Here is a 10,478-nt window from a genome sequence, read left to right as displayed (position 1 = left end):
CAGCAGTGTTTCATCTCCCCTCAAACCTACTCAGATCTCAACCGCAGCTTGTTCAAGTGAAAGAGAATCAGTCTGTAAAAATCTCACGAGAGTCCCGGAAGTGAAGGATTCCCACCCGGACGCGACTTCGCTGACGTGAGGAGACGTTTTCATGAGGAACACCGGAGACCATTTTGTGTGACTTCAGGACGGCTGACCGACGAAGAAGATGAGTTCTGCATCAGAGGTGTGTGTCCGTTTATGTCAGCGTTCTTGACTTTACATATCGACGTTATTAAGGCTCACAGTGACGTCTGATCACGTTCAGCAGCTCCTTCCTGTTGTTTTCAGCTGTGCGCGCTCCCGCGAGCTGCCTGCAGCTCTCGGCGGACGCGCACAACACTGGGACTGTTTTAATTTGTTCACACAGAAAACGAAGCGAACCAAATTACATCCCTATAAACAGGCTCGAGGGGTAACGGATTACATGTAACGGGATTACACAGTCTGGATACAAAGAAAGTAACTGTATTCCATTACAGTTACAGATAGACAACAGATTACAACAGATACTTTAAATGAATCAATCAGTTAATAAACATTGTACTTTTGAACAGAGTTTAATCCATTACTAATCAACTATTAACTTGATCTACATCCATTTTTATAATCAATTAATCATTTTGAGTCATTTTTTAATTTAAAAAAGTAAATTTCTCTGATTTCAGTTTCTTAAATGTGAATATTTTCTGGTTTGTTTCCTCCTCTCTCACAGTAAACTGAATATCTTTGAGTTTTGGACAAAAGGATTTTATGGACCAAAGAACTCGTTTATTAATTTAGAAAATAATTTACCCATTAATCAATGAATTAATTTCACTATATTGGGCTAAATACTTTCACCATATTTTATATTGAGGTAATCCAAACACAACAGAAAGTAACTATTACATGACTGTAATTTAACAGGTTAAATTAGTGAGTACCAGAATATAAAATAAATAAAACTCTGTCAACCCCGGCGGCTGGTTGCTGTAGGTGGTGTGTCTGTTCTTCATCACACATTCACAAACTTAACTACTGCAGTGAATATGATCGTATGAGCAGGCAGTACATTACAGCCACATATAAAATCTCACCAGAGCAAAAGTGAAATAGTTTTCCAGCAGAGTTTTCTGCCCTGGGAGCCACTCGGGCTCCTGCATTGATTTTAACCCTTTAAAGATCAGCAGAATGTTGATATGTTGTTGTGGGCCACTGAGAATCCTAACTGAAATAATAATTGAAAGAAACTGACAATTACAAGTTGATTCCTTAGAAAGTGGTGATTTTTCATACTTTTCAAGTTTTTTATATATATTTTATATACCTTATATGGTATTAGAATAAAACCCCACCTTGTTCTGAGGGCTCTCAGTAACCTCACCAGAAACATTCATGATAACTAAATTTCAATTGCAAGGCTGTGCAGAATTCACAGGAATTGCTTGAATTTGCATCAGTTGCTGCAATAACAACATTGCAACCTCCCAAGGGACTGATTGTACAGTAAAATGAAGACACACTCACTCAGACAGCTGGATTTGTCCTTTAATTGTCACACATCCCTGTACTCTAACCAGGGAAGCTGACTGGCATGCTACAGGTAATACACAACAACTGGATAGATACCCAGACAAGTAGATAATATTTTGAATATTACATTTTGTATAGAATAAGTGAATATTGCATCTTAAGAAACTGTATGAAATGTTGAAAATCCTTAAGTATAACTCTGAGCTAACTGTGCTGCCTATTAATTAGTAATGGCTTGGTTAAATACTTGATTATTATTATTATTATTTAACGAGTGATTGATAGATGTGCATTGATATTGTCCTTTATGGACAACTAATCATTATCAAGTGTTAATATCACCGTGTGCTGGTGTTTTTTTACAGAATGAGTGTATATGAGGGTGTATTTTACCATTTATTTTTTGTTTTGCCATTTTAATTCTAATTCACCACCTTAATTGAACTACTTCAACCTGCTCAGTTTGCTTTTACGTTCACCTCTTCTCCCGACACTCACAGCTGCACATCTTACTGCACACACTGGCTCGCCTCACCCGCCTCTCTCTGTTTCTCTCCCCTGTACGAGTCTATTCTGTTGAGTTTCTCCCTCAGGAGGATATTTTATAAAGTTGTCCAAAAACACAAGTGTTACTTGGATTTATTTTAGGGCTGCATGATTTGGTTAATAAAAAGTTATCACAGTTATTTTGAATGAAAATGCAATACAATTACTGGAAATGATTAATTTTGCATTTCAATTTTCACAATGATGTGATATTTTTTGAGGTCTGAACCAAAAACCACAAACATGTTTTCTTTTGTCTAGAGAACAAGATTTTTAAGCCCGGCCATCTCTGCAGCATTACAGTACCTCATTAAATATGTCTTCTCATACATTTTTCTCTTTTACAACAACTGCGATTTGGATATTGCACTTGGCCATATTGCAATTAATTGTGCAGCTCTAATTTATTCACCCACGATTCAGTTTTTGTTACAGTGACCTGCATGTGTTGGAGGCTTGTTATTAATGATGTCTTAGCCGTGAAATGATCAAAATAACAGGAGAAGACGTACCACAGTTGGTGCATTTAGAGGAGGAACATATACCTAGAGGTAATATTTGCTATTACCAGCCTGGATTAATCTCAGACTAGGATAAAGCGGGATAAAGCGTGCTGACAGATTCTATAATACTTGCGAATTGCAGTAATGAAGGCGGGATGATGTGAAAGCAGGGATTACTTTTTCCAGATCAAAAAGTACAGATAATTGAGTTAGGAGATAGTAGGGAGTTGCATGAAGATTTTACTACCTAATTCATTTTGTCAAACTTGAAACCGGCATCAAATATGACTCCAAGATTTTTCACGTGCTTTTACAGAGCGAGTGTATGGACCAAGAAGAGGTTGATGGTGACTTCTTTGAAGAGTTTAGTTGGAATTATATCGAGGGAACAGGTGGAGATTTTCATAGAGGAGAGATGTTACAGTTATGGTAAAGTGATGGATTGCTCTGCACGTCACTTATACTCTCTCTCTTTGTCTGTCACTGTAGAAACAGAGAGGCACAAAAAAACCCAGATCTCACCGCTGTCAACATTGTGAGAAAGAATTCCCTACATCCTATCGATTAAAGGTGCATCAGAGAGTTCACACTGGAGAGAGACCGTACCAATGCAGACACTGTGAGAAATCTTTCATGTTTTCATCACATTGCACCCAACATGAGCGGATGCATACTGGAGAGAGACCGTATCAGTGTAGACATTGTGAGAAATCTTTCATTTCTTCAACACATTGCATCCAGCATGAACGGAGGCACACCGGAGAGAGACCGTACAGCTGTGAGCAATGTGGGAAAACCTTTCCAACCTCAAGTAACTACAGAGCCCATCTACAAACCCATAGTGGAGAGAAACCCTTCAGCTGTGACCAGTGTGGTACAGCTTTCTCTCGACCAAGTGACGTCAGGAAACACCAACTTGTTCACACTAGAGAGAAACCACACCACTGTGACCAGTGTGGTAAAAGTTTCCCACGATATGACAGCTTAAGAAATCATCAACGTATTCACACTGGAGAGAAACCATATCACTGCAGATACTGTGAGAAATCTTTCATGACTGCATCAGATTATAACAGACATAAACAAATCCACACCGGACTGAAACCATACAGCTGTGAAGAGTGTGGGAAGAGTTTTGCTCAACTTAGTTATTACAACAAACACAGAAACATCCACACTAAAGAAATAATCTACCATTGTCAAATATGTGGGAAAATTTTTAATTCCTCCAGTTCGCGTCAGGACCATGAACGTAGCCATACTGGAGAGAAACCCTACAAGTGCAAACATTGTGAGAAAACATTTGCATCATCAGGCACACGCTCAAGCCATGAGCGTGCTCATGGTGAAGAGAAACCATACAGCTGTGCACAATGTGGAAAGAGTTATAGGTATTCATCCTCATATTACAAGCACAAGCTTTCCCATGCTGGACTCAAACCACACCAGTGTCAGCACTGTTATAAATGTTTCTCTTCTTCATCTGATCTCTCACGGCATCACCGCATCCACACAGGATACAAACCGTACTCGTGTGACAAATGTAAGGAAAACTTTACCTGTATATCCAAGCTAAAGAATCATAAGTGTTAGATAAGCTAGATAAGGCAATACCAAATTTAGATTCTCATGTTTCATGAGTATTTACATATTACCATCAGACTCTTAGGAATGCTGTCACACTGTTGTGGTAGGAAGCAGTAGTAAAACATTAAAATACTACATTGAGTTTCAAAGTTACCAGGAGTTTCATGTTGATACCAGTCATAAAATATAAAAAATCATTAAAAAAAATGTAAATTGGTAATTTTCTCTCATGTGAATGAAATTATGAAATAGTTCAGATTTAATTGTAAATGTATGTAGTATACTCTATGGGTGTCATGGGATTGCAAGAGCATGCTGTATATCCTATACAGTATGTCCAGGGGTTTAATGGCCCATGCGGACATACAATTTAATGGCAGCAACATATTAAATATTCTCTCTTTTCCATATAATTTTTAAAAAGATATATCTTGTATTCATTTAAAATGAATGTTTTATGCTTTCACTATCGTTGGGTTGGAGTGGATACCTAATTTACATTTTTGGGTACAGATCAATGAAAATGGCAGCTTGAATTTGTACAGAACTTGCAGAACAACTCAGAGGTCAAACTTGCTGCCTTTGTTTTAATTGTTCTTGTTTATAGTTTTTAACTGTAAATGAGAGGTCTTACATATTGAAGTACTGCAACTGATGTCCTTTGTTGCATTCAATGATCCTCTGCAGGTAGATATATTTCATGCTTTCATACATTCCTTTTTTAATGTTTGTCTAATTTTTGAAGTTTATGAGTTGTGCCTGTTAGAATTTTTAAATGTCAAAAATATTTTTAGTTATACATTTCTTTGTTTGTTATTACATTACTCCAATTTTATATCTATTTTATTCAGAAATCTTTCTGTATTTTCTAATTCTTGCATGTTGTACATTGTTGCTTAACTTGTGATTGTAGTGATTTAATGAAAACGTAATAAAAAAAGACAATTATTACCAAGATATTGCATATTTATTTCCAAATTTTCTCACTGTTAAGGAGTTAAAGCTGTTTTGGCATTTTGAGAAACTGCTCATCTGAATTTGTTGGTATAAATACAGCATACAGCAATGATACAACTTGGGATGGGGAGTGAGAACCGGAACCATTGCAAACAGATTCCAAATTGTCCAGTCCATCAGAAACTAGTGCATCCAAGCTCATATATTCCTGTTATCCTTATTCCTTTTATCGATGGTGTGTATCTAAGCCAGCGATAAAAAGTGCTTTACACATGAAACACAAGTTAAATATATATTCAGACATTCATTCAGATGCACCCAACCAGATATCACAGTACAAAATAAACATGAACATAAATAGGTCACCTGTGCAAAACATAAAAAAAAAGCTCTATGCAGATTAGTCACCCAAATTCTTCACATTCATGCCGGGATAATAGTTTAACTGTGAAAGGTATAGGATCCCTGTGTTTAAGCAGAATCAGCCTGGTCATGATGCTTTCCTCGCACACACTACTGTCCCCTATAGGAAAGCAGATAAGCTGCTTTTAAAAATATAAAGTATTTCGATATCAAGGATTCTGGCCCTGTATTATTAAACCATTCTATCTTCAGTAGGGCTTCACAATATGTTGATAAAATTCATATTCCTCTATTCATTCATTCATAAATGTGATTGTTTTAAATGAAATTGTGTAACACAATTCAGTTAGTGGGAATTATCATTTTTGCCTCAGTTTTCATTTTTAATGAAAAAAGTTGAAATCATGATGGTGTGACATTTACAAACATGTTTTCTAACATCTCTACAATATTTTTAGGCCAGGATATCTCTACACCAACTGCAGTACTTCATTTCAGTGCTGTTTTGTCACACATTTATCAAAAGTTGGAGTTGCAATTATTGTTTATTTGGATATTGCACTTGGCCATATTGTGATTTCGATCACTTTGTGTTCTCTGGAAACATTACTGTTGTTGATTTCTCTATGTGCAGTGTCTTCTAAATGTTTATATGTTGTCAGATTGATGTCCTTTTCATTTGCTTGTGTTCTGCCTGTTCATGTTTTCTTAAGTTGCAATGTGTTGAGCTCTCAGGGCCACCGTAGAACCAGAGATTAAATGTTATCTTCAGTCCACTGCTGTACTTCACTTACGCTTTCTCTTTCTGTGTCTTTGTCTGTCCCTGTAGGAACAGAGAGGCGCAAAACTTCCCCAATGTCACCACTGTCAGCACTGTGAGAAAGAATTCGCTACATCACATCAATTAAAGATTCATCAGAGAGTTCACACTGGAGAGAGACCATACAGCTGTGAGCAATGTGGGAAAACTTTTTCAAGCTCAAGTAACCATAGAACCCACCAACGAATCCACAGTGGAGAGAAACCTTTCAGCTGTGATCAGTGTGGTAAAACATTCTCTCAGTTAAGTCATCTCAGGAGTCATCAACTCATTCACACTGGAGAGAAACCGTATCACTGCAGACACTGTGACAAAGCTTTCATTAATTTATCAGGCCGCAACGTACATGAGCGGATTCACACTGGACTGAAGCCATACAGCTGTGAGGAGTGTGGGAAGAGATTCACTCAGCTAAGTGCTTACACAACACACAGAAACATTCACAGAGGAAAGAAAAAAGAGGAAATCTACCCTTGTCAGTTATGTGGGAAAGTCTTGAGTTCCTCTAGTTCATATCGGTATCATAAACATATCCATGCTGGAGAAAAACCTTACAAGTGTAAACACTGTGAGAAAACATTCTCAAATCCAGCTTCACGCACAAAACATGAGCATGTCCACACTGCAGAGAAACCATACAGCTGTGCACAATGTGGGGAGAGTTTCAGTAGTTCATCTTCATTTCGCAGACACAAACTTTTCCACACTGGACTTAAACCACACCAGTGTCAACATTGTGATAAATGTTTCTATTCATCCTCTGAACTCTCACAGCATCAGCGTATCCACACAGGAGATAAACCGTACTGGTGTGACAAATGTAAGCAAAACTTCACCTGGATGCACCAGCTGACGAGACACAAGTGTGCCTAAACCAAAATACCAAATCAGGCCCTGTATGTGTCATAAGTGAGTTTGTAAATGAAATTACATGCACAGGGATATATACACATCATAACCAGATTCTTGAGAATGTGTTTACACTGTGTTGTGGTAGGAGGCAATAGTATAAAATAAAAACATCATATAGAGTTGTGAAGTTGCCAGGAGAGTAACCTGTCAGGTGCAAACCCCTACATGTGGAAGAGCTAAATATTGTGGTATATATTAGTTTTGCAACCAAAATGAAAAATCAATAACTCAAACTGAGTTTTACAGGGTTTTTTTTCTGCCCACAAAAACAAGAAAACAAAAAAGTTTTAGCATTTTAATTTCAGTCAAAAATCAAATGGTTAAAAAAGTCAGTAATTCATCTGTACAACTGATATTTTTTCATACTTTCATCTTTTGATGATGTTTTGCGATATATACTATTTGTTTTTCTTCTTTTGAAACTATTAAAATATTTGTTACTATTGTTTATTCTGAATAAGTCTTTATGAACTTCTGTTGTATTGAATAAACTTTGTCTATTTTGTGAATTATCTTCTGTTGCATAATTTTGGATAACTTTTGCTTGTTAGGATTTAATTAATGTTTAATAAAAACTAATAAAACATACCTGGATATTACTTATTTTATTTCTATATCCTTTTACTGTTGATGATTTTGAGTTTGACTTGGATTTGCTGGATAAATAAACATATTTCATTATAAAGCTAGGGATTGGAATAGAGAACTGGAACTGTTCTGTGCCTCAGAGTTTATGAATTCCTTTTATCGATGTCAGCATTTTTTGCTGATATTTTGCAAAATGATGACTGCTTGACACTTGCAAAAAAAAGAATCATAGTGGAAAGGAAAAAATGGGCTAAAGTGCAGTTTCATTTCATGAAGAAACATGATAACATTTCTAGTTATGACGTCTGTAAAATGAAAACTTCAAGAAAGGGTGGAAACATCAGTAATGTATTGAAATGTCTTTCTGTCCGAATTGGGCCTAAATTCTATGAGTTCATGTTCAACAGTCTTTGCACAAGTACCACTGCTTCCTAACCGAGTAGCACATCCATTACCGAGGGTTAATATCCTGTTACGATAACATTAGCACCACCAGGCAGACAGACCAGAATAGTATTTTTTTTTTTTTTACTAAGAAAGCTTAAATAAAAACAAATGCTGCACAAATATTCTCTCATTTCATCAGATGATTTCAGATGATGGCAGTGAGCTCTCAGGCCACAGCCAGCTCGATGAAAATTATTTAGGAGTCAAGAAGAACTGGACTGATAAGGAGAAGAAATGTTGGTAGTAGTAGGGAAAGCAATAGTTACTGTCATCTACTGTCAGTGTCCAGATTGACCTTATTCTGTCGTGGGTGAACAAAGATTGGATTCTTCCAGGCTGATTAGAGGTTCACCCTTATGCCACTGTGGAGATCATGACCACTTCGGTTTAGAAGGAAAACCTGATATTTTGGGGTTCCAGCTGGAAACAAACTTTTCTGGTTCTGATCTGACCAATTTATTTTGGATAGAAATGCTCTGAATGATTCTAAATTATGTGTGAAAACTGGAATATAAGCTGTTTTGTTGTTGAAAAGGGTAACAAGTGAGTGACAGAGTTCAGTCACTGGCATTCTTGATCTTGTTTTGGTTTCCTCTTTTCATAATAAAATTTAGAATCAGGATGAGGGTTGAAACAAAGACCTTCAGCGTCAGCTTCCTCTTTACCACAACAGTCAGGCGCAGCATCCAAACGACATAGATGTTGAGTTTATAGCTGTTGAGGTACCTGCACAAGTAACCAAGGGAACAGGATAGGGCTGGGCGGTATGACAAAATTTTCATATCACGTTTTTTTTTAAATCATATCGGTTTCACGGTATTTGACGGTATTTTTTTTTTCATGCAACAGTGTTCTTACCCACAATTTCTTCTACTGAGAACAGAATTACTGCAGTTGATTGTCTTCAAATAGCCCATTTTACTGTCACAAGGACTGTATCGTTTTTTTTTTAATGTCCAGACAGGTAAAAGCATGACTCCTTCAAAGTATGGTTACCATCACATGGACGACTATACAATTAAACGTCCCCACCCACGCTAGTCGGCACCAGAAATACTAGTCATTTAAAATATTTAAAAATGAAATACTTGTCAATATTTCATTCATGCATGATGCCAGTTATCTGTTGTTGCACGCCACTAGTCGGGGCTGCGTCTCTGTCAGACAACAGCCCCTCTGACCCTGCTTGTATGAACCGATCGCCATGGCAACACCGGATGTTTACATCAGCGAGGTCGGACGGATGATTGTAGACTGTGACAGAATAAGCTGATATATATTCACTCGAATGGAGAAATGTGACCACATTAAGCACAGACACAGACATAAACCTGCAGGCGGAGCTGCTGCTGCTGCTACTAGCTGCTAACATTAGCCACACTGTGTATCAGGCTGGAAGCTAACGTTAGCCACACTGTGTGTCAGGCTGGAAGCTAACGTTAGCCACACTGTGTGTCAGGCTGGAAGCTAACGTTAGCCACACTGTGTGTCAGGCTGGAAGCTAATGTTAGCTCTGGGTCCTTTACCTGCAGACACTGTGACCCTCTTCGGTCTAAAAAGGTGAAGCATAAGCGGGTAAGGTTTGTCTTGCACAGCGCGAAGTAGCGCGCATTTCAGCGGCATTTAAAGTACGATTTGGCGATTGTAGACTGTGATTAATGTCTTCAAATGGCTCTTAATACACACAGTATTTTTTTCGGACAGTGTTTAACATTATTAATTAATAAATTTTGTCTTGTGTTTTCTTAGTGACTATTCTAAATTAAATTTAGCATCTAATCAACAGAGAAATTAGTTGTCAGGAACATCCCTGGTACACACGCTCAAGCAAGCATACCTGTGGTGTTGGTGTGCAGCAGTGAAATGGGTCCCCGCTGAAACACTTTGCCGCCGCGCACGTTCTGGACGTTGTTTGGACTATTCACCGGTATGGCAGTATATGAAAAATTCATATCATAACGAAAATAAAGACCGGTTTTCGGTACGAACCGGTATACCGCCCAGCCCTAGAACAGGAGGATGCTACTTTAACAGCTAATCTAAAACACAAGGCACAATGGATTTATTTTATCCTGTCCTGTTCTGCTCCTTCAGCCAGCAGTGCATGGTGGGATACACCTATCAGCTGTGGACCAGTGCCTCGATCAATTCATGAGTGTGTTCAGGTGGAACATGCAATAAACCAACCAGAAAGTCAGCTC

The 10,478-nt window shown here is 37.8% G+C and overlaps 2 protein-coding genes across 3 annotated transcripts; both read left to right on the top strand.

Moving 5' to 3' along the window:
- Positions 1 to 90: 90 nt before the first annotated feature.
- LOC146305125 (uncharacterized) lies at positions 91 to 5,147 on the top strand. 2 transcript variants are annotated; one of them, XM_084712063.1, is made up of 3 exons: positions 100 to 226; positions 2,920 to 2,995; positions 3,093 to 5,147. In XM_084712063.1, exons 2-3 carry the CDS (start codon positions 2,948 to 2,950, stop codon positions 4,194 to 4,196), a joined length of 1,152 nt encoding a protein of 383 aa, XP_084568189.1. In that variant the 5' UTR covers positions 100 to 226; positions 2,920 to 2,947; the 3' UTR covers positions 4,197 to 5,147. The 2 variants fall into 2 exon arrangements, with proteins under 2 accessions (XP_084568190.1, XP_084568189.1); XM_084712064.1 differs by lacking the exon at positions 2,920 to 2,995 and having other exon boundaries at positions 91 to 226.
- On the top strand, positions 91 to 9,370 carry LOC146305124 (uncharacterized). Its single transcript, XM_084712100.1, has 2 exons — positions 91 to 226; positions 6,340 to 9,370. Exons 1-2 carry the CDS (start codon positions 209 to 211, stop codon positions 7,201 to 7,203), a joined length of 882 nt encoding a protein of 293 aa, XP_084568226.1. The 5' UTR covers positions 91 to 208; the 3' UTR covers positions 7,204 to 9,370.
- The last annotated feature ends 1,108 nt before the right edge of the window (positions 9,371 to 10,478 follow it).

This window comes from Lutjanus erythropterus, chromosome 23 (assembly GCF_056507025.1).
Source record: "Lutjanus erythropterus isolate fLutEry1 chromosome 23, fLutEry1.hap2, whole genome shotgun sequence".
In the NCBI taxonomy this organism is placed as follows: domain Eukaryota; kingdom Metazoa; phylum Chordata; class Actinopteri; order Lutjaniformes; family Lutjanidae; genus Lutjanus; species Lutjanus erythropterus.
This window is presented reverse-complemented; position numbering and strand designations above follow the sequence as displayed.

What these genes read in the sequence shown, in the direction of transcription:
- LOC146305125 (XM_084712063.1), top strand. Translation starts at nt 2,948, where the DNA reads ATGGTGACTTCTTTGAAGAGTTTAGTTGGAATTATATCGAGGGAACAG. An exon ending in GAATTATATCGAGGGAACAG is followed by an intron (nt 2,996 to 3,092) that starts GTGGAGATTTTC and finishes CTGTCACTGTAG; the next exon opens with AAACAGAGAGGCACAAAAAA.